We start from the raw sequence: 24,791 nt of genomic DNA, 5'->3' as shown, positions 1-24,791 counted from the left end.
GTTCTGTGAAAAATGCCATTGGTAATTTAATAGAAGATTGTCTTGGGTATTGTAGTCACTTTGACAATATTGACTCTTCCAATCCATGAAGGGAAAAATAACATATACCTGTTTTTTGTTTGTTTTTGGCCATACCCATGACATGTGAAGTTCCTGGGCCAGAGATCAAACCCAAGCCACAGCAGTGACAATGCTGAATCCTTAACCACTAGGCCACCAGGGAACTCCAAAATATACCTTTCTGACAACAGATATTTTTGAAAAAAATTTTTTTGCACAAAAGGAAAGAGTTATCTGCTGTGAGTTTTTAGGATAGAGAAGGAAATGATAATAGAATAGGCAAATAATAGGATTTAGTTTAAAAATCATCAGTGGTTCACTTTCAGGTCATATACACACACACACATATCATACATATGTACATATATACATACCTCTACACTCCTGGACAAGGACCATTGATAGGGTGATGACCGTTTAAAAAGAGATTCAATGAAGATCAATGTGTTTTACTCTATAAAGCAATTAAATATACTGATGCATTTTTGTTCAATTTTTTATTATTTTTTTATTTTTAGATTTGGCCATGTACATGGCATATGGAAATTCCTGGGCCAGAGATTAAGCCCAAGCTGCAGCAATAACCTGAGCCATAGCAGTGACAACACTGAGTCCTTAACTGCTAGGCTACCAGGAAACTCCCTACAGATAAATTTTTAAAAAATTATAGTTGATTTCCAATGTTATGCCAATTTCTGCTATACAGCAAAGTGATCTAGTCATACATATATACACATTCTTTTTCTCATGTTACCTTCCATCATGGTCTATCCCAAGAGATTGGATTTAGTTCCCTCTGCTACACATTAGGACCTCATTGTTTATCCATGTTAAGTATAATAGTTTGCATCTACTAGTCCCCAAACTTCCAGTCCATCCCACTCCATCTCCACTCCCCCTTGGCAACTAAACTCTGTCTTCTATGTCTGTGAGTCTGTTTCAGTTTTTTAGATAGGTTCATTTGTGCCATATTTTAGATTCCACACATAAATGATATCATATGGTATTTGTCTTTCTTTCTGACTTAGTTCACTTAGTACGATAATCTCTAGTTGCATCCATGTTGCTGCAAATGGTATTATTTTATTCTTTTTTATGGCTGAATGGTATTCCATTGTATATATGTACCACATTTTCTTAATCCATCTTACTGATATATTTTTTAAAAGATTTTTTTTAACAGGATGGGAAGCATGAAAATGAACAGTTCAATTAACCAGAATATTAAATTGCCAAAACAGGCCCTTTACTTGAATTATATTTTCCTGAAATTTATGTCTCATGGATGGAGTTAGTTAATGCTAAAAAACTTTTTTAATATTAAAATTTTTAATTTTAAAATATTAATATATATGAACATTTTCAAAAGTTGCATCTTTTTTTTCATTTGCTAAGATGTATGTCCAAATTAAAAAACAGGATCCAACACATAGAGCACACACTTGTGGTTGCCAAGGGGGAGGAAAGGCGAAGGAGGGAAGAATTGAAAGTTTGGGATTAGCAGGTCCAAAGCAGCATATAGGATGGATAAACAGTCAGGTCCTACTGTATAGCACAATATTGTGTGATAAACCATAATGGAAAAGAATATGGAAAAAAAATGTATCTATGTATATACATATGTGTGTTTAAGTGAGTTACTTTGCTGTACAGCAGAAATTAACATAACATTGTAAATCAACTATATTTTGATAGAATTAAAAAAAAACAGGGTCCAGGACAACTGAAGTTATGTAATAACTAATGACTTTTTGTCAGCATGTCTCTTTGTTCACTGGATGCAAAAGTTACAGTTTTTATAATAATAATTGATCATTGGCATTGCTCCTGACACATTACATTTAATAGCCTAATTACTGATCCTGGACATAGATGAATTGGGTGCATTAGGATTTCAGTGGCAATGTACACTTAAAAAATAATTTCAAACCTAGAGAAAAATGGAAAGAATAAGACAAATATGTAAAAGGAATTCCCGTTGTGGCTCAGCAGAAACAAATCTGACTAGTATCCATATCTAAGATCAGGTATCACATCTGTGTGACATGTCTCTTTAGTCCCCTATAATCTAGAACATTTCTGTAGCCTTTCTTTGAATTTTTTGTCATTGATATTTTGGAAGAATGCAGTAGCTCCCTACCTTGCTTTAAATGAAAATTCTTCATTTGAGATTTATCTGATGTTTTCTCATGATTAGACTCAAGTTATGCATTTGCAACCAGAATACTACCTAAGTGGTATTGTGTCCCTTCTTTGGACATCACAGTTGGAGGCCTGTGATGTCTATCTGCTCCTCATTGGTACTGTTAGTATTGATCATCTGTTTAAAAGTATTATCTAATATCTTCACTGCATATTTACCCTTTTACCTTTGCAACTAATAAACACTTTAAAATTATGCATATACCCTACTTTTCATTAAAATTTTCCTTAAGAATTAGTGTTCTTGCCTGAACCAATCTTAATTATGATCATTGCCAAATTATCATGTTTTAACTTTAGCACTCCTTCACATTTATCTTCAGCATTCTACTATAAGCAAGAGCTCTCCCTTCTCCAATTTAATATTGATTGATTGATTCAATCATTCATTCATTCATTTATTATCAGTATGGGTTTGTGTGTTCCAACTTTCCACTGACTTATTATTCATTATTCTTATCTTTTTAACAGTTTTATTGAGGTATAATTAACATGTAATAAACTTCCAATATTTAAAGTATAAAATTTGATGAGTTTATATATATATATATATATAAAATCAATGAAACAGTCACCACAATCAGGATACTGAATATATACATCATTCCTCAAAATTTCTTCACACCTTTTTGTAAGCCCTCTTTCCCAATCTTCCCTAGCTAACAACTGATCTGGTTTCATAGATTATTTGCATTTTCTGGAGGATTATACAAATGGAATCATAGGGAATATACTCTAGTTTTGTATGTATTCTTTTATTCAGCATTCAGCATAATTATTTTGAGATTCATTCATGCTGTATTATACATAATTTATTTCCATGGTTCAGTAATATCTCATTGTATGGGTATACCACATTTGCTCTTAAATCTATTTGTCTTTTATTGATATAGTTAACTTTAGCTTTTTTTTGACTAGTATTTATGTCTTTATGTTTCAAGTGTATCTCTTGTAAGCTGAATATAGTTGTCTTTCTCTTTTATTTCAATCTTAATAACTAAATAGCTCAACAATTGTACACCTAGACATTTATCTCAGGAAAATGAAAACTCACATCCACACAAAAACGTATACACAAATATTCATAACAACTTTATTCATAATAGCCAAAATCTGAAAATAACCAATATTTATTTCCTTTAATAGGTGAACAGTTAAACTAACTATGATACATCCACACTATGCACCACTCAGCAATGAACCAATGACAATTTGTTGTTTTTGATGTATTACAGTAATGCAGCAGGTAACCATTAGAGGAAAGTTGGTAAAGGTACATGGGACTTTTTTGTACTATTTTTTTTTTGAGAGGGAGGAGGTGTTTAAAATTTTCTTCTGAATCCTAATCATTATCGCTTTTATTTTATTATAATTTTTTTTCTTGCTGAGGTGAGTCATAGTTGTTTTGCTGGTGGAGGGTCTTTGCCTTGATGCTGATAGCTACTGACTGATAAGGGTGCTAAAGGTTGAGGTGGCTGTGGCAATTTCTCTTTTTTTTCTTTTTTGCTGCTCCGTGGCATCTGGAGTTCCCAAGGCCAGGGATCAGATATGAGCCACAGTTGCTACATCACAGCTCTGGCAACTCTGGATCCTTGAACCCACTGTGCCATGCCAGGGATCAAACCTGTGTCCTGGCACTGCAGGAATGCTGATCCTGTTGTACCACAGTGAGATCTCCTGTGGTTTCTTAAAATAAGACAAGAAAGAAGTTTGTCACATCAATTAACTCTTCCACAAATGATTTCTCTTTAGTATGCAATGCTACTTCGATAGCATTTTACCCACAGTAAAACTTCTTTCAAAATTGGAGTTAGTGCTCTCAATCCCTACCACTTCTTTATGAACTAAGTTTAATATTCTAAATCCTTTGTTGGGAATTCCCTTCATGGCTCAGCAGTAAAGAACCCAACTAGGATCCATGAGGATTTGGGTTCTATCCCCGGCCTCACTTAGTGGCTTAAGGATCTGGCATTGCCATGAGCTGTGGCACAGGTCACAGACATAGCTTGGATCTTGTGTTGCTGTGGCTGTGGCATAGGCTGTCAGCTGTAGCTCCTATTGAACCCCTAGCCTGGGAACTTCCATATGCCGTGGGTGCGGCTCTAAAAAGCAAAATAAAAAAATCTTTTGTTGTCATTTCCACAGTTTTCACAGCATCTTTTCCAGGAGTATATCAGGATTATGTTCCATGTCAAGAAATCACCTTCTTTGCTCATCCATAAGAAGCAACTTCTCATTCATTAAAGTTTTATCGTGAGATATTAGCAATTTAGTCACATCTGTACCTTATACTTCTAATTCTAGTTCTCTTGCTCTTTCCACCACATCTGCAGTTACTTCCTCCACTGAAGTAAGTCTTGAACCCCTCAAAGTCATCTGTGAGGGTTGGAATCAACTTCTTCCAAACTCCTGTTAATGTTGATATTTTGACCTTTCATCACAAATCACAAAAGTTCATAATGGTATCTAGAATGGTGAATCCTTACCAGATTTTCGACTTACTTTGCCCAGGTCCATCAGAAGAATCACTATCTATGGCAACTATATTGTTATAAAATATATCTCTTAAATAATAAGACTTGAAAGTTGAAATTGCTCCTTGATCCATAGGCTGCAGAATGGATATTGTGTTAGCAAGCATGAAAACAGCATTAATCTCGTTGTAAATCTCCACAGCGTTATTGAATGATCAGGTGCATTGTCAATGAGCACTAATATTTTGGAAGGGATTTTTTTTTCTGGGCAGTAGGCCTCAACAGTGGGTTTAAAATATTCAGTAGAGTGTGTTGTGACCAAATGTGCTGTCCTCCAGGCTTCATTGTTCCATTTATAGAGCACCAGGAAGAGTAGATATAGCATAATTCTTAAGGGCCCTCAGATTTTAGGAATGGTAAGTGAACATTGGCTTCAACTGAAAGTTACTAGCTACATTAGCCGCTAACAAGAAAATCAGCCTGTCCTTTGAAGCCAGACATTCTCTTCTTTCTAGCTAAGAAAGTACTAGATGGCATCTTCTTCCATTAGAAGGCTATTTTGTCTATAGTGAAAATCTGTTGAGTTTAGCCACTTTCATTAATTATCTTAGCTAGATATTCTGGATAACTTGCTGCAACTGTTAACATCAGCAATACTGCTTCACTTTACACTTTTATGTTAAGTAGACAGCTTCTTTCCTTAAACCTGATGAACTAACCTCTGCTAGCTTCAATTTTTTCTTCTGCAGCTTCCTCACCTCTTTCAGCCTTCATAGAATTGAAGAGAGGGCCTTGCTCTTGATTAGGCTTTGGCTTAAGGGACTGTTGTGGCTGGCTTTATCTTCTATCCAGAGCACTAACATTTTCTGTGTCAGTAATAAGGCTGTTTTGCTTTCTTATCATTCATGTGTTCACTGGAGTAGCACTTTTAATTTCCTTCAAGAGTTTTCCTTTGCATTCACAACTTGGCTATCCATTTAGCATAAAAGGCCTAGATTTCAGCTTATCTGGGCCTTCAGCATGCCTTCCTCACTAAGCTTAATCATTTCTAGCTTTTGATTTAAAGTGAGAGACATAGAACTCTTCATTTGAACACTTAGAGGCCATTGTAGGGTTATTAATTGGCCTAATTTCAATATTGTGTCTCAGGGAATAGGGAGGTCCAAGGAGAGGGAGAGAGATGGGGGGATGGCCATTTAGTGGAGCAGTCAAAACACAGACAACATTTATTAAGTATGCTGTCTTATATGGACATGGTTCATGGCACCCCAAAACAATTAGATTAGTAACATCAAAGGTCACTGATCACAGATCACCATAAAAATATAACAATAATAAAAAATGTTTGAAATACTGTGAGAATTGCCAAAACATGACACAGAGACACAAAGTGAGAGAATGTTGTTGGAAAAATGGTACTGATAGAGGTGCTCATCTCAGGGTTACCACAAACCTTCAGTTTGTAAAACAAAACAAAACAACAAAATACAGTATCTGCAAAGTGCAATTAATGTAAAGTGCAATAAAATGAGATATTCCTGTACTTGTAAACAATTTGATCCTGCTGTTAGTAGTACGCCTATTTCTTGCTCAGTATTAAACATTTCCTCCTGTACTTTGTAATTTGAGATTGTTAGTTTATCTAACAATAAACTAGAATCCTATACAACCTGGATTGAGGGCATGGCCCTATATCTATTTGCTTTAGCCAGATGTTTAAGAGGTATCACTCTCTTGACTCCTTTTATTTTGACTTTTCAGCTTTATAGTTCTTAGACAATATGAGTAGTATAAATTTGAACTCCATATCTATGTGAAGTTAGAGCCTATTAAAAAATTCTCCAGACTCCCTCCCACCAAAAAAAAATCATCCAGTCAAACATTTCTTTTTGGCCTCATTCCGAGAATTGGCAGAAGATAAACAAACTTCCTATACCATCTTATAAAAGAGAAAAAAAGACACAACAGTAAAACTCCCCTTTCGCATACAGTCCACTTCTTCATTTTTTGATGACTCATTATAATCTTTCTGCTTTTGTTTGTTTGTTTGTTTGTTTGTTTGTTTGTTTTTGTCTTTTGCCATTTCTTGGGCTGCTCCTGCGGCATATGGAGGTTCCCAGGCTAGGGGTCTAATCGGAGCTGTAGCCGCTGGCCTACACCAGAGCCACAGCAACACGGGATCCAAGCCACGTCTGCAACCTACACCACAGCTCGCGGCAATGCCAGATCCTTAACCCACTGAGCAAGGGCAGGGATCGAACCTGCAACCTCATGGTTCCTAGTCGGATTCGTTAACCACTGAGCCATGACGGGAACTCCTGCTTTTGTTTATTTTTAAGAATCGTCAGGTTATTGCTTTATAGATCTTGTTCAGAGTTTTAGTTGTAGTTAGTGGAGGATATTGGCTATTGTTGTCATGCTCCATCTTGGCTGGAACTGGAACTAATAGTAATATTTAAAAAAATCACTTTGAGGAGAAATTAAAACTTGGTCACTTTATATTATTCCACAAAATTGTTTTTGAAAATTTGTTGGTACAATGAAACTGAAAAGTCTTGGTTTCTTAGATAAGACAGCAAAAGCACAAGCCAAAAGGAAAATTAGGTGATGTTGGACTTCATTAAAATTTAAAAATTTGCTTCAAATAAAACCATCATGAGGAATTCTCATCATAGCTCAGTAGTAACAATCCCCACTAGTATCCATGAGGGCACAGGTTCAATCACTGGCCTCACTCAGTGGGTTAAGGATCCTGCATTGTCGTGAGCTGTGGTGTAGGTTGCAGACGCAGCTTGGATCCCACGTTGCTATTGCTGTGGTATAGGCTGGCAGCTGTTCATTAGTTGATGAACTGATAAACAACAAAATGTGATATATCCCCACAATAGAGTATTATTCAGGCTAAAATGAATGAAGTGTTGATACTTGCTACAACAGTAATGAACCTTGAAAACATTATCTTAATTGAAGGAAACCAATCACAAAAGAACACATATTATATCATTCCATTTATATGAAATGTCCAAAATAGGCAAATATGTGGAGATAGAAAGTAGAATAGTGTTTGCCTGGGGCTTGGGGTGAGGTAGCACTGGGGGGACTAGAGTGACTGCTAAAGCGTACAAGGTTTCTTTTTCTGGTGATGAAAATGTTCTAAAACTGATAAACAGGTTTGTTTATATATTAAAAAACATTGAGTTGTATATGAGTTGTATACTTTAAATAGATGAATTGTAAGGTATGTGAATTATAGCTCATTAAAGCTGTTACCCCCAAAAAACATCTTGCAACATGTTTCTTTTTTTACCTAAGAGATGATATTTGAAGCCTGGAAAATTGGTAAAATTCCTGAAGCAGAGAGTATAGAAAAAGGAAAATTTAGTTTTATAGAAACTGAACCTTAGGAGAGACTCACAGTAAAGTGCTAGGAGGATAAAGGGAACACCTAAAAGTAGGTCAAATACCCACTAGATAGACAAAAACTTAGAAGTCCAGTAGTTCCAAGTGTCGACAAGGACATGGAACACTGGAAATTCGCATCTGCAACTGATGTCAGTGTAAAGTGGTATCCCAGTTTGGAACTGGATGTAGGAATCCTCCTGCCTTGTTCTATTTCAAGATTGTTTTGGCATTTCTTGCACTTTCATGTGAATTTTGGGATCAGCCTGTCAAATTCTGCAAAGAAGGCAGCTGGGAATTTGATTGCATTGAATCTGTAGATCAATTGGGAGGATTATTGCTATCTTAACAATATTAAGTCTTTCAATTCAGGAACATGGGGTATGTTTTTATTTATTTTGGTCTATGGCATATGTAGGTTAGGGGTCTAATCGGAGCTGTGGCCACTGGCCTACGCCAGAACCACAGCAACACAGGATCCGAGCTGAGTCTGCGACCTACACCACAGCTCACGGCAATGCTGGATCCTTAACCCACTGAGCGAGACCAGGGATCAAACCTTCAACCTCATGGTTCCTAGTCGGATCCGTTAACCATTGAGCCATGACAGGAACTCCGGAATTATTTTCTTTACTTCACTTTTGGATTGTTCATTGCTAGTATATCAAATATGTCAAGACATATTCCAACATGCCCTTTGGGAAAGGTGGCAATGTAATAAATTATAATTTACAGTCTTCATTTATTCTTTGTATTGATACCATCTTTATTTGCAAATACTTTTAATACCAGTGGTTGGTTACTTTCCCTAACTTTCCATTCTTAAGGCATCTCATACATGAATAGCTATCATTTGCAGTGCATGAAGCTAATGAATACAGCATTCATATAGAAGTTAATTGACATTGTAGAGAGAAAAGTTCTATTCTGTGAACCTAGACTGCACTTTTAATCATAGCCAAATGTTTTAAGATGTTTAAGATGTTTTAAGATGTACTCTGTCAGGCAAAAGTAGAACCAAGCAAGAGATGTGAACTATAACATTTAAAACGGATAACCACTGAGGTCCTACTGTACAGCACAGGGAATTATATCCAGTCTCTTGAGAAAGAACATGATGGAAGATACTATGAGAAAAAGAATGTATATTTATGTATGACTGGGTCACCATGCTGTATAGCAGAAATTGATACAACACTGTAAATCAACTATACCCTAATAAATAATTTAAAAAGAGATCATAGACTAACAAGGCCTTGGAAAAACCATTCAGAATACATTGTTATTAATAGAAAATATGATAGCTGTATCCTATAGGAAAGAAAATATGTTTTCTATTTCATTCAACTGTTGTTTGCAAAGGACCTTGGTTGTTATTAAAGTCTCGAGAAAAAAATAGCTAACTGATGTTTGGGGTTTTGTTTACTGAGATAAAAATATGGCCTTACATTCTCATAAAGTACTAACCTTGCTGTTAAATACTTGTCACTCAATAGAAATGTTTACATGTTCTTTTCCTTGTACTATTTCATTTAGATTGATAAAATATCAAAAAATATCCTCAGGAATAGACGGGCTCTTATGATTTGATCTTTTATAATTCTGATTTCCTTTGATCATGAGTCATCCTGCTGTGGTTGAATAAAATAGGCAATTACTTGAAAATTGTCTTTTACATTCCACAATTTTAATATCATTGTGATTTATTTTTTTAAAATAGGAACATTTAAGTCCAGCGGGACTTTTCTTAAGGATGAAAATACTCTTGAAGGGCGAAACACCTAATGAAGAACTTCATGAAGGTAGGTACCATCTCTGTGAACTGTACACAATTTTGAAATAATGCCATCAATTTGTTGAATGTAAGATATTTTGTAGTATACTAACAATAGGGATGATTTGCTGGTGATTGAGAAGGAAATTGAGCGTATAAGAAAGAGAGAAAATTGTCAGGGAGAAAAGGAGAAGGAAGAGGGAATAGTAGCAAATTTAATAGCTAGCAAAACAGAGCTGAATAAAAGCTATCAGTTTTCTTTTAGTCAGGCAGAAAATTTCAGCTTCCCAAGCCTTCTAAAGTTGTCTACCACTACGAAGAAAGGTAACTACTGCTAGAAAAAGCCTTGGTAATTCTGTACCTTTTATAATTACTTGTATGAACATTGCCATTTGTTTTCAAAATTCTCAAGGGACATCACAACATAAACATCCTGATATACAGCTGTGGGTCATTTGACAAGTCAATTTTTCTGTGCTTCAGTTTCTTCATCTTTAAATGAACTGTAATAATAATGTCTACTATATTGTGTTGTTTTGAGAATCCGATGAGAAAAAGTATGTAAGGCATTTAGTTTCATGCCTTGTGCATAGTTAGTGTATTTTACCTAGTATTTTAGTTATTATTATTGTTATTACTATTAAATAGATGAAATAAGTGAACCAAAGTATCCCTCTATGCACACTGTCCCCTTAACAGTATTTCAATTATGTTTAATCATAAAAATAATTTAAATTTTTGGCAGGCCTTGCCTGTGGCATGTGGAAGTTCCCAGGCTGGAGATCAAACCCACGCCACAGCAGTGACCTGAACCACAGCAGTGACAACACCAGATACTTAACCTACTGTGCCACCAGGGAACTCCTTACTGTAAATTTTAAAAATGTGCACATGCTTTATTTTTACTATATAAAAATATAATTACATTATAGAGCTGCATTATTTTTACTGTATAAAGTTATGTTATAACTAATTATAAAATAAATAATAACAATTTATAAGTAGGACAATAATAAAAATTGGAATTTGCTCTAAATTTAGTGCCAGTTTAGTACTGCTGAAACTTTCTGTGACTTAGAGAATCTTAGCCAATTACTAAGAGACCTTAGAAGCTGAAATTTATAGAGGATTCTGCATCTCTAGGTAACAGTATCAGCTCAGTTATACACAAGTTGAAAAATGTTAGGAACCAGGAAGACAACTCCACTTTTTTTGCAATAGCGGATAAACAAACCAACTAACCAATTAAAGGAGTAGATGTAAATAATATGGGAAGACTAGAGAGATTATTGGAATCACCTAGTTTGAAGTTGATTAATTTTGGACTAGAATTCCCCATTACAGTTTTTATTTTTGTTTGTTTATTATCTTTTTAGGGCCACACCCATTGCATATGGAAGTTCTTGGGCTAGGGGTCAAATTGGAGCTGTAGCTTCCAGCCTACACCACAGCCACAGCAACACAGGATCCTTAACCCACTGAGCAAGGCCAGGGATCGAACCTGTGTCTTCATAGATACTAGTCGGGTCTGTGACTGCTGGGCCACAACAGGAACTATCCCCCATTACAATTTTTAAATCAAAATTTAAAAAAGATGAAACAGAGTTTAAAGTAAAATTATTTTTTATTCCCAGATTGTTTTTACTTAACTCAGTCTAGATACTTGTGCTAGAGTAAAGAAATTACAATGTCAGATTACAAATTAGGAGACTTCCCATGAAATTAAGTTTTCTGTAGTTTAAAATAAAATTATCTTTCACTTTGTTGTATTAAAAGTATGTATGAAACTTGCATTTTTATAATTTGTTCATTTCTTTGCTAATGAAAGTACTTTGCTCTTAGAATGGTCAACCTAACTACTGGTATTAGAACTTTTATAGTAGAAAAAGTAGAAATTAAAATTATTTTTTATTATGAAAGAATGGCACATAATCATTAAGGACGTTTTTGGAAAATACTAAAAATATCCATTGTCCTGCTATCCACTGGAATGCCAGCTCCTTGACAGCAGCAATTTTTGTTTTTTTGTCCACTGCTGGATTCCCAGCACCAAATAGTTCCTGGCACAGAGAATATACTCATTAGTTATTTGTTGAATAAATAATTAAGCAATCACTTTTAGAAATTTGATGATTTATTTTTAGTATTTTTACTCTTAATTTGCTTGTTCTATGGAGCTGTGACTATGTAGTAGAGACAGCCTTTGTTTTCTAATTTTTTATTTACTAATCTAACCATTTTTCATTTTGTGCATATTTATTTCCAAATGAAAAACACAGTTTTATTTCATACTTAACAATTTTAATGATTGCCTAGTAATTTATCACTATCCTATAATAGACACTCAGTTTCCTTTTTATTATTATAATCTATATTGCTTTTAATATCCTTGTTCATAAACATTTTCCCCTATTTATTTCAGATGACTTTTCAGAAGTACAATTTCTGAAGTAAAGAGAATAATAATAACAGCAACTGTCATTTATTGAGTGCTTATTAAGTCCTTTTCTTTGTTATTTACATATATTATCTCATGTAACTCTCTCAACAACCCTTAGATATTGGACATACAGGTGGCAAGTGGTTTCAAATATGGATCTGTCTGACTTCAAATCCCAAGCTTTTAAATACTGTGCTCTTAGTATTGCCAGATTGCTTTTCGAAGGGATTGTACCAGTTTACTTTGCCATCCATATCAGGGTGCCTGTTTCCAGCATTGGATATTATTACTATATAAAAAGACTTTGATAAATTGTTAGGCAAGACATGGTATGTGGCAAACATTTAGAAAGTAGATTTTGAACAGAGGAAAATTGAAAATAACTAAGCTTCTTCAAAAATGAGACTGATATGATTATTTCATTTTTTTCTCTTTGTTAGCCATCATGGAAATACTACATCTTGATGTGTCTTTAGACTTCTGTCTGAAAGTTGCTAAACTGCTGATGGATCATGAAAGGTACAAAAGAGTTAAAGACTAACATTTTCCTAAAGTCTCCATTAACATATATTGAATTATATCCCTACCTACCTACCTACCTATCTATCTATCTATCTATCTATCTATCTATCTATCTATCTATCACCATCCATATCCACAGAGTGCAATATTTGTCATTGTGCTGATCAAGCTAGAAGATAGAACTGCTTGCTTAATGATTTAAACAATCCATAATCAAATCAATTTTAAAATTTATATTAAAATTTTAAAAAAGAAATAAAGTGGAAAAAGAATAAGATAGGGTTTTGTAAAATAAGAGTTAACTAGGTTAACCTGCAGGCTAGTGTCATGTAGAACAGGAAGACATGTACAAGTATAGTTCTGCAAATGATATACCCCTCTGTCTCTATTTTCATGGGATTATTAATGTCAAAAGGGACCTTAAGGTATTTACATACCTCTTAATGGTTTTCAAACTTCAGTGTGCATCAGAATTGCTGGGGAATAAGCACTTGAATAGATGCTCAACATCATTAGCCATCAGGGAAATGTAAATCAAGACCACAATGAGAAACTGCTTCACACCACTAGGATTGCTATAATCAAAACGATAGGTAATAACAAATCAACAAGGATGTGGAAAAATTGTAACCCTCATACACTGCTGGTAGCAATGTAAACTGGTGCAGCCACTTTGGAAACAACCTGTTAGTTCCTCAATAAGTTAGATAGAGAGTTACCATATGACCCAGCCATTCCACTCCTGAGCTAAACAGGAAACATGTCCATACAAACACATGTATATTAATGTTCACAGAAGCACTATTTTTAATACTCAAATGTGGAAACAACCAAAATGTCTATAGACTGATGAATAGGTAAAATGTGGTATACTAGTATCATGAAATATTATTTGACAATAAAAAGAAACAGAGTACTGATACATATTATAACATGGATGAACCTTAAAAACATGCTAAGTGAAATAAGCCAGTCACAAAAACCACATATCCATTTATGTAATATTTCCAGAAAAGACACATTTATAGAGACAGTAAGAAGATTAGTGGTTGCCTAAGGCATTGAGAATTGGGGGAGAAATGGAGAGTGACTACTAATGGGTATGGGGTCTCTTTCTGGCATGGTAAAAATGTTCTAAAATTGTGTGATAGTTGCACAAATCTATGAATATACTAAAAACCATTGAACTGTATGCTTCAAATGGATGAGTTATGTGGTATATGAACTGTACCTCAATAAAACTGTTATTAAAAAATAAAAAATAATCACTAGAGGAGTTCTCGCTGTGGTACAGAGGGTTAAGAATCCGACTGCAGTGGCTCATGTCATGGAGGAGGCAAGGGTTCAATCCCCAGCCTGGCCCAGTGGGTGAAAGGATCCAGCATTGCTGCAGCTGTGGTGTAGGTTGCAGCTATGGCTCAAATTCTATCCCTGGCCTGGGAACTTCCATATGTCATGAGCACAGCCATAAAAAAAGAGAAATCACTAGGGAGTGTGGTAAAAACAGAAAGGTCAGGCCCTCCCTTATTCCAACAAGCCCAGACCTCTGTATTCTTTATTAGTTCTCCAGGTGGTTCTGAGATAATTATTTTTTAATTTTTAAAATTTAATTATAGTTGATTCATAATATTAGTTTTAGATATATAACAGTGATTTAATATTTTTATAAATTATACTTCATTTAAAGTTATTATAGGAGTTCTCTTGTAGCACAGTGTTAATAAAGATACAGTGTTGTCACTGTAGTGGCTTGGGTCATTCCTATAGCATAGATTCGATCCCTGGCATGGGAACTTCCATATGCTGTGGGCACAGCCAAAAAAAGTTATTATAAAATATTGACTATATTCCCTGTGCTATGCAATATATCCTTGTAGCTTATTTATTTTATACATAGTAGTTTGTACCTATTAATCCCCTACCCCTATTTGCCCCTACCCCCTTCCCTCTCCTCAGTAGTAACCACTACCTTGTTCTCTATACTTGCGAATCTGTTTCTCTTTTACTGTATTCATTCATTTGTTTTATTTTTAAAATTTAAGAAATTTTTTTTGGCTGTGCCCATGGCATGTGGAAGCTCCTGGGCCAGGGATCAAACCTGTGCTACAGCAGCAACCCAAGCCACTGCAGTGACAACACCAGATCCTTAGCCCGCTGTGCCACAAAAGAATTTCTCACTTATTTGTTTTAGTTTTTAGATTCCACATATAAGTGGTAGCATACATTGTCTTTCTGTGTCTGACCTATTTCACTAAACATAATACCCTCTAGGTCTTCCATGTTGTTGCCTTGTTGCAAATGGCAAGATTTCATTCTTTTTTATGGCTGAGTAATATTCCATTTTACACACATGTGCACACATGCATGCGCGTGCGCACACGCACACACACACATCACATCTTCTGTTATCCATTAATCTGCTGGTGGACACTTGGGTTGCTTCCATATCTTGCCAATTGTAAATAATGCTGCACATTATGGACATTGGGATGCATATTTTTTTTGAATTAGGATTTTTATTGTCTTCAGATATACACCCAAGAGTGGTATTGCTCAATCATATGGTAGTTCCAGTTTTAGTTTTTTGCGGAATCTTCATACTGTTTTCCCCAGTGGCTGCAGTTTACATTCCCACCAACAATGTACTAGGGTTCCCTTTTCTCCACATCCTCACCAATATTAGTTATTTGTAGTCTTTTTGATGATAGTCATTCTGACATGTGTGAGATGACATATTGTGGTTTTAAATTGAATTTCTCTGATTATTAGTGATGTTGAGCATCTTTTCATGTGCCTATTGGCTGTCTTTATGTCTTTTTTGAAAAGTGTCTATTCAGGTCTTATGCACATTTTTTGGATTGTTTGGGTTTTTTTGATACTGAGTTGTATGAGTTGATGTATTTCAGATATTAACCTCTTATTGGTCATATTATTTGCAAATATTTTTTCCTATTCAGTAGGTTGTCCTTTCACTTTGTCGATGGCTTCCTTTGCTGTGCAAAAGCTTTTACTTAATTAGGTCCCATTTGTTTATTTGTGTTTCTGTTTCTTTTGCCTTAGGGAGAGAACTACAAAAAATATTGCTCTTATTTATGTCAAAGTATGTTTTCTTCTAGGAGTTTTATAGTTTCCAGTCTTACATTTAGGTCTTTAATCTGTTTTTTAATTTATTTTTGTATATCATGTGAGCAAATGCTCTGGTTTCATTCTTTTACTTGTAGCTGTCCAGTTTTCCTAGTACTGATTGTTGAAGAGACTATCTTTTCTCCATTGTATATTCTTTCCTCCTTTGTTGTAGCTTAATTGACCATAGGTGCGTAGGTTTATTTCTGGGCTCTCTATTCTGTTGCATTGTTGTGTCTTTGTTTGTGGCAGTACCATACTCTTTTGATTACTGTAGCTTTATAGTATGGTCTGAAGTAGAGGGAGCGTGATACCTTCAGATTTGTTCTATTTTCAGTCTTTTGTGGTTCCATATAAATTGCAGGATTTTTTGTTTTAGTTCTGTGAAAAAATGTCATGTGTATTTTGATAGGGATTGCATGAAATCTGTAGATTGTTTAGGGTAGTTTTTTTGTTGTTGTGTTCTGTTTTGTTTTTTGCTTTTTAGGGCCGCACCTGTGGCATATGAATTTCCCAGTCTAGGGATCAAATTGGAGCTGAAGCTGCAGCTGCAAGTCTACACCACAGCCACTGCAACATGGGATCCAAGCCACGTTTGTGACCTACACCATAACTTATGGCAATCTCAGATCCTTAACCCACTGAGCAAGGCTAGGGATAGAACCCACATCCTCATGGATACTAGTTGGGTTCATTATAGCTGAGCCACATTGGGAACTCCTGCTTCGTGTAATATTTTAACAATGCTCCTAGTGTTCTTAAAACTTATGAAATTATGAGGGTTTCAGGAACTGTGTTCTAAGAATCGGGGGCAGAAACCAACATATATTTTCTGTTATCTCACACATACTTTATAAGCTATTACGTTTCAATCTGGTTGTTATAGCCTATTTTTTTCAGTTCTGATTTTTGTGAACTTTCTGTCTATATGAATATGACTACTCTAGATACATCAATTAAGAGGAATCATGCAGTATGTGTCTTTTTGTGACTGATTTATTTCACTTAATATATCCTCAAGTTTCAATGATGTTGTAGCATGTATCAGAATTTTCTTCCTTTTTAAGGCTTAAGAATATTCCAATATATGTTCATACCACATTTTTATACCAAATTTTGCATATTCATTCATGCACTGATAGAAGTTAAAGCTTCCATGTTTTAGCTATTGTAAGTAATGCTACTGTGAACATGGGTGTAAAAATATTTGAGAACCTTCCTTCAATTCTTTTGGGTATATGCCCAGAAGTAGAACTGCTGGATAATATGGTAATTCTATTTTTAATTTTTTGAGGAACTGTCATACTGTTTTCACAGTGGATGTATTATTTTGCATTCCCACCAACAGTACACAGGAGTTCCAACTTCTCCACATCCTCCTCAACTCTTGTTTTCTGCTTTTTTTTTATATTAGTAGCCATCCTAATTGGTGTGAGGTAGTATCATGTAGTTTTAATTTTAATTGACCATCTTTTCATGCCTTCTTTAGCCATCTGTATAGCTCCTTTGGAAAAATGTCTGTTCAAGTCCTCTGCCCATTTTTTAATCAAGTTGTTTGGTTTTTTTGTTTTTGAGTTTCAGGAGTTCTCTCTGCATTCTGGATATTAACTCTTATATATCATCTGCATATATTTTCTTCCATTCTGTGGGTAGCCTTTTTACTCCATTAATAATGCTTTCTGATACAAAATATTTAAAATTTTTCATAAAATCCAACCTGTATACTTTTTCTTTTGTTTCCTGTTCTTTTGGGGTCATATGTAAGAAATCATTAACAAATCCAATGTCATAAAGATTTTCCCTTATGTTTTCTTCTAGTGGTTTTATGGTCTTACATTTAGGTCATGGATACATTTTGAGTTAATTTTTGTACACAGTATAAGTTTAAGGTCCAGTTTTAGCCTTTTGCGTGTGATAACCAGTTTTCCCAGCATCCCTTGTTGAGAAGATTGTCTTTTCCCCATTGACTGATCTTGGCACCCTTGTCAAAAACCATTTGAGGGAGTTCCTGTTGTGGCTTAGTGGGTCGAAGACCTAACGTCTCTATGGATGTGGGTTCGATCCTGGCCTTGCTCAGTGGTTTAAGGATCTGGCATTGTTGCAAGCTTTAGTGTAGGTTACAGATGCTATTCCAATCTAGTGTTGCTGTGGCTGTGGCATAAGCCTCAGCTGCAGTTCTGATTCAACCTCTAGCCTGGGAACATCCTTATGCCACAGATGCAGCTGTTAAATATATATATATATATAATTTGACTATATATACGAGAGTTTATTTCTGGGTTTTCTATTCTATTTCATTGCTCTGTATTTCTGTATTTATGCCTGTACCACACTTTTATTTTTTTTTTTGTCTTTTTGTCCTTTTGCCATTTCTTGGGCCGCTCCCGCGGCATATGGAGGTTCCTAGGCTAGGGGTTGAATCGGAGTTGTAGCTGCCAGCCTACGCCAGAGCCACAGCAACGCGGGATCCGAGCTGCGTCTGCAACCTACACCACAGGTCACAGCAACACTGGATCGTTAACCCACTGAGCAAGGGCAGGAACCGAACTCGCAACCTCATGGTTCCTAGTCGGATTCGTTAACCACTGCACTACGACGGGAACTCCACACATTTTTTTAAACTGTAATTTTATAATAAGTTTTGAAATCAGGTAATATGAGTCCTCCAGCTTTGTTCTTCTTTTTCAGAATCATTTTGACTCTTCAGAGTCCCTTGAGATTGCATATGAATTTTAGGATGAATTTTTCTATTTCTGCAAAACCTTTGGGATTTTGATTGGGACTATATTGAATCTGTAGATCACTTTGGGTAGTGTTGGCATCTTAACAATATTGTCTTCCAATCTATGAATGTGGAAGGTCTTTCATTTATTAATATCTTCTCTAATTTTGTTTCAAAATGTCTTATAGATTTTATTAATAGAAGTACTTCACTTCTTTAGTTATTTAGTGCCTAAGTTTTTTGTTGTTCTTGTGTATGGGATTGTTTTCTTAATTTCCTTTGCAGATTGTTTATCATCTGTGTATAGAAATGCACCTGATTTTTGCATGTTGACTTTGTATCCTGCTACTTTGATGAATTCATTTATTAGCTTTAATATATTTTCTGTGGAATATTTAGGATTTTCAACATATAAGATCATAATCATCTATGAACAAAGATAAATTTATATCTTCCCTTCCAATTTGAATGGATGCCTTTTATTTCTTTTCCTTGCCTAATTTCTCTGGCTAAGACTTCCAATACTATGTTGAACAGAAGTGGCCAAAGCAGACATTCCTTGATCTTGGAGGAAAAACTTTCATTCTTCCGTCATTGAATATGAGGTTTGCTGTGGGGTTTTCACATATGGCTTTTATTATGTTGTGGTAATTCCCTTGAATTCTTAGCTTGTTGCGTGTGTTTATTATGAAAGGGTGTTGAATTTTTCACATGATTTTTCTGCATGTATTGAGATGATTATGTAATTTTTATCCTTTATTTTGTTAATGTGGTATATAACATTTATTGATTTTTATATTTCGAACCATCCTTGCATCCCAGGAGAAAATCCCCCTTGGTCTTGGTGTATGATCTTTTTACCATGCTGTTGAATTTGGTTTGCTAGTACTTCGTTTAGGATTTTTGCATCTATATTCATCAGTGATAGTGGTCTGTAATTTTCTTTTCTCATAGTGTCTTTTGCTGTTTTTGTATCAGGGTAATGCTGGCCTCATAAGTATGAAAGTGTTCCCTTCTCTTCAGTTTTTTGGAAGAGTTTGAGAAGAATTGGCATTACTTCTTTAAATATTTGGTAGAATTTGTGAGTGAAGCCACGAGATCCTGGGCTTTCCTGTGTTGGGAGGGTTTTGATTACTGCTTCAAACTCTTTACTAGTTATGTCTGTCCAGTTTTCTATTTCTTCATTATTCAGGCTTGATACATGATATATCTCTAGGAATTCATGCATTTATTCTAAGTTATCTAATTTATTAGTGTATAAGTTTTAGTAGTAGTGGTCTCTTATAATCTTTTTGATTTCTGTGGCATTAGTGCTAATGTCTCCTCTTTCATTTCTGATTTTGAGTTTTCTTTTTTTCTTAATCTAGCTAAAGGTTTGTCAATTTTATCATTTCTGAAAACCAACTCTTAGTTTCATTGAGTGTTTTCTACTGCTTTTTTTTTAGTCTCTGTAACATTTATTTCTGTTCTAATTTGGATTTCCTTCTTTCTGCTAGCTTTAGGTTTAATTTTTCTTTTTCAAATTCCCTAAGTTGTATTGAGACTTTTCTTGTTTTAATGTAAGCTTTCATAGCTATAAATTTCTCCCTTAGCACTGCTTTTTCTGTGTCCCATAAGTTTTGGTATGTTATGTTTTCATTTTCATTCATCCCTAAGTATTTTCTAATTTCCCTTGTGATTTCTTCTTTGATTCATTGGTTGCTTAAGTGTCTTGTTTAATTCCTACAAATTCTGAATTTTCCAGACTTCAAGACTGATAGATTTACCTCCCCCCTTTACATTCTAGAGGAATTCATCATATGGGAAAGAGTCTGCAAATCAGTGGACCATGGCCTGGGTATTAGATGTGTTGCATAGGGATGGATTAGATACCAACATTTAACAATTTCACATAAAAATTTGTATTTTTGTCTTCTGAAAAAAATTGAAAAAAAATATGGAAACATTTGGTCAGTGTTCCCACTAAGCAGTAGTCAGTTGGAGCCAAATAGCAAATGTCACCTTTAGATATATATTCTCCAGTTTGACATAGTCCCCCAATGCCTTATTTGCTCCTATATCCTGTGTGACATAGTGTCATTATTCTTATAGCAGATATAAGAGGGAAATAAATGTTTATGGCACCCACACCTCTATCAAAAGTGAGGGAATTAAAGCTAGACTGAGAGGGTGTTTTGAGAAAATGTGAAGGAATTTCTTTGTTATGGAAGTAAAAAAAAAGATTCCTGTGTGTTTAATATACAAAAAGGTATATCTGTGTCAAGGAATATGACTTAATAGCTCATTATGAAACTAAATAAAGTTGAAACTGTGAATAGTATACAGAAAAGCAGTGTAATGAAAATTTACTGAATTCATGAAAAGGACTGAAATTTCAACCAGGTTTATTTTGGCAAGTGAATAAAATCAGCTATCCTGTTGTGAAATGCAGTTATATAGTTATATATTAAGGAAAATTATTGCGAGGCATCAAACCATTTTACAGATGTTATGTTCACAAAAGGATGTCTATTGAGTGAGGCATAAAATGTTTTCTTAAGTTTCAAATGCAAATCTAACCAGAAATGCTATTTTTTACACATCGAAGATATGGCTGATAATTTATTGGGCAGGTTGCTTTAAGGGGTTATTTGTGGTGTTTCTATTGCATGGACTTACTGCACAGTAAAGTATATTTATTTGTGGTGTCAATGATAATTTTGATAAGATAGAACTTTTGAACATAGTGTTAGGTGGTAACTGTACAAAATGAAATACAAAGCTGCAAGACAAAAATAGCTGGAGAGACTGTTAAATTTTAACATAACTTGTGTCTTCCCTGTTTCTTGCTCCATCACTAACTTGTGCTAAAAATAGAAACTACCCCTTTCACTATGTAACTAGCTGCTCCCTAAATGGCAGGGAGCCTGAGTTCTTTTGCTCAGTGTTCCCCAACACTCTGTTGGTCAGCGAACCTGCTTGAGATCTCATTGTTCTTTTCTCTGCCTTCTTCTTCCATCGATGTTTCTAACATAATTGGTGCCAAACCCAGGAGGGTTACCTGGCCCTCCTTTTCAATTTCTTGGCCTCCACAAACACTCCCATGCTTGAAGGGACAACTGAAGACATCAGCCAGGGCTATTCTCTGGAGTGTTCTGAAGGTTCCTCTAAATCCTGGGGGCAAGTAGTTTCAGCCCAAAGGGTGGAAGCTTCCCTTACCTGGCCTCCACGAACACTCTCAGGCTTGAAAGGACAACTGAAGACTCTGTTGGTTGATAAACCTGCTTGAGATCTCATTGCTCCCATTTCTGCCTCCTTCTTCCATCACCATTTCTAACACATAGCGCTAGTGTCTTATAAGTTTAATGTAGATTAGTCAAAAAAATTTAAGTGTGACTACAGAAGATATTTCTGCAGTGGTTAGTTATTAGGATAAATCTTGATTTGGTTTTAAATCAATCCAAGGTGGAAGCATTTTTAAAGAATATAAAACAAGTCTATTATTTGTGTAATTTACCAGGAAACATTGTACTAAAAAGCTAAAAATGAAACATACAGATGAAGTAATAATACACGTATACTGAATATTCTTCTGCGGCTTCAACAGAGATTATTGCTTTGTTGGGTGAATGTGATGCATAATGTAGTAGTTGCCTCTATTTCTTGGAGCTTAGGGGGCTTAGTTGGATGTGGAGCTGTCACAGCTTGCTTTGCTTTGGAAGCAGATTTTAAAGATAGAGATTAGCATGCCAGTAACTTATTAAGGGGTGCTCTCAGGATCAACAGCTATGAAGGAAAGGAAAGGAGACAAGATTAGGTAAAGGGAGATGCTGGGCTAATATAAAGTTACCATAAGGTTTCAGCTTTACCTCATGGGATGCTCTGAAGCTGGGATGACCTTTCAGAATTGCCCTCATTTAAGAGGAGAACTTTTTTTTTTTTTTTTTGCTTTTTAGGGCCACACTCAGTGCATATAGAGGTTCCCAGGCTAAGGGTCTAATTGGAGCTACAGCTGCCAGCCTACACCACAGCCACAGCAACCGAGCCGCATCTGGGACCTACACCATAGTTCACGGCAACACCAGATCTTAACCCACTGAGCGAGGCCAGGGGTCAAACCCGCAAGCTCATAGTTCCTAGTGAGATTCGTTTCCTCTGCGCTATGATGGGAACTCCAAGAACTAGATGTTATAGCCCAGTGTTTACTAGTCATTGGATGCCAGCTGCCCTGGGAAGGGGGCAAAACCTTGGATGAGGTAACTCTTTTCAGCCTAGGTAATTCCTATAGAACAACCTGGATATAAATATTTCAGCCTTGAAGGGGAAATCTGGGCAATGCAGCACAGCATTTCTTTTAGCAGTACAGGTGCCAAAGAGATATTTTTGAACTGTTGAAATAATTCAGATCGTTCATGTCATCCAAAGGGAGAGGTCCCTGCCTCAGTTCAAAACTTACCTCTTTGGTGAATATGACAACCCACACAAATACTCTGAATCTATCTCTCTGCAAATGCAGTAAGTAATTACACAAATGTAAATTTTAATTCACATGTTCTTAGTGAAGTTGTTTCTTTGGGAAACACATTTGGCAAGGACTAATCTGACCCACTTTTTCTATGTTGAAATTGATTTCCAAGGAGTTCCTATCATGGCTCAGCGGTTAATGAACCCGACTAGTATCCATGGGGACACAGGTTTGATCCCTGGCCTTACTCAGTGGGTTAAGATCCAGTGTTGCCGTGAGCTGTGGTGTAGGTGGCAGACGTGGCTCAGGTCGTGTATTGCTGTGGCTGTGGCGTAGGCCAACAACTAGAGCTCCAATTGGACCCCTAGTCTGGGAACCTCCATATGCTGGTGCGGCCCTAAAAAGACAAAAAGACAAAAAAAAAAAAAAAGAGAAAGAAAATGATTTCCAGAAATGGAAATTATTACCTAAACTACATACTCAAAATTTTAAAGATTGAATTTTTAAGAATATGTTTTCTGATTTCCAACATTATAATAATGAAAAACATTATTTATTTTGCCTTAATTAATATTACTAATGTGAATAAAGAGCTACAAATTGCACTGCAGTATAGTGTGGTGCTAAATTCTAATTAGACAACTTGGGCATATCAGATGTAGTGGACACTTATGGCTTTGGTCATTCATTCTACTTACTGATAACAATATCCAAATCTCCATTTAAGTATCTACTTCTTTCCTATCAGTATGTGTGGACATTGACTTATTGGTATAGGAGAGTTTCCGTTTTCTATTTCTAAATCAAAGAGTAATCAATTTCAAAAGGAAAATATGATAAATGTTTGTTTTTAGATTTCAGATTTAAAATATAGCTTCTATTTTTTGCCTCTTTGTACTGTTAGGATGCTTATACCATCATTAAGTTAATAATAGTTTTATTACATATATGGCAGTTGCTTTTTTTTTCTTTTCTTTTCTTTTTTTCGTCTTTTGTCTTTTCAGTGCCTCGATAGCGGCATGCGGAGGTTCCCAGGCTAGGGGTCTAATCGGAGCTGTAGCCGCCGGCCTACACCAAAGCCACAGCAACGTGGGATCTGAGCTGCATCTGCAACCTACACCACAGCTCATGGCAACACCAGATCCTTAACCCACTGAGCAAGGCCAGGGATCAAACCTGCATCCTCATCAATACTAGTCAGATTCATTTCTGCTGAGCCATGACAGGAACTCCCACTTGCTTTTTCTTATAGTCTGTTTCACACTTGCATCTATAGACAGTATAGGAAATTGCATTATGTAACAGATAGTGATTTTAATAATAATTCTTTAGCAAAAGCAAAAATACATTTTATGTAGAGAAGTTTCTTTTAGCAATAAAAGCTGAGTGTACAGAATGTTAACTGTTAAAAAATGAATGTAGTTCTGCCATGGACTAAGTAATTAGCACACGTATTCCAAATGCAGTCGTCTGATGATCCCCTTGATGCCAGGATAAAATTTTGCATACATTAATGGATAGATGAAAATACCATGTCTCTTAGGTGATTTTTTATTTTTTATTTTATTTTATTTTATTTTATTTTTTTTGTCTTTTTGCCATTTCTTGGGCTGCTCCTGCGGCATATGGAG

The 24,791-nt window shown here is 35.5% G+C and overlaps 1 protein-coding gene across 1 annotated transcript in view; it reads left to right on the top strand.

Annotated features, from left to right (window-relative positions):
* The window catches only part of TEX11 (testis expressed 11), a 381,172-nt gene that overhangs the window by 136,947 nt on the left and 219,434 nt on the right, over positions 1 to 24,791 (top strand). Inside the window, exons 11-12 of the mRNA XM_003484125.4 lie at positions 9,856 to 9,937; positions 12,790 to 12,868. Coding sequence (XP_003484173.3) covers positions 9,856 to 9,937; positions 12,790 to 12,868 — 161 coding nt within the window. The remainder of the gene's footprint in view (positions 1 to 9,855; positions 9,938 to 12,789; positions 12,869 to 24,791) is intronic.

This window comes from Sus scrofa, chromosome X (genome assembly GCF_000003025.6).
Source record: "Sus scrofa isolate TJ Tabasco breed Duroc chromosome X, Sscrofa11.1, whole genome shotgun sequence".
In the NCBI taxonomy this organism is placed as follows: domain Eukaryota; kingdom Metazoa; phylum Chordata; class Mammalia; order Artiodactyla; family Suidae; genus Sus; species Sus scrofa.
This window is presented reverse-complemented; position numbering and strand designations above follow the sequence as displayed.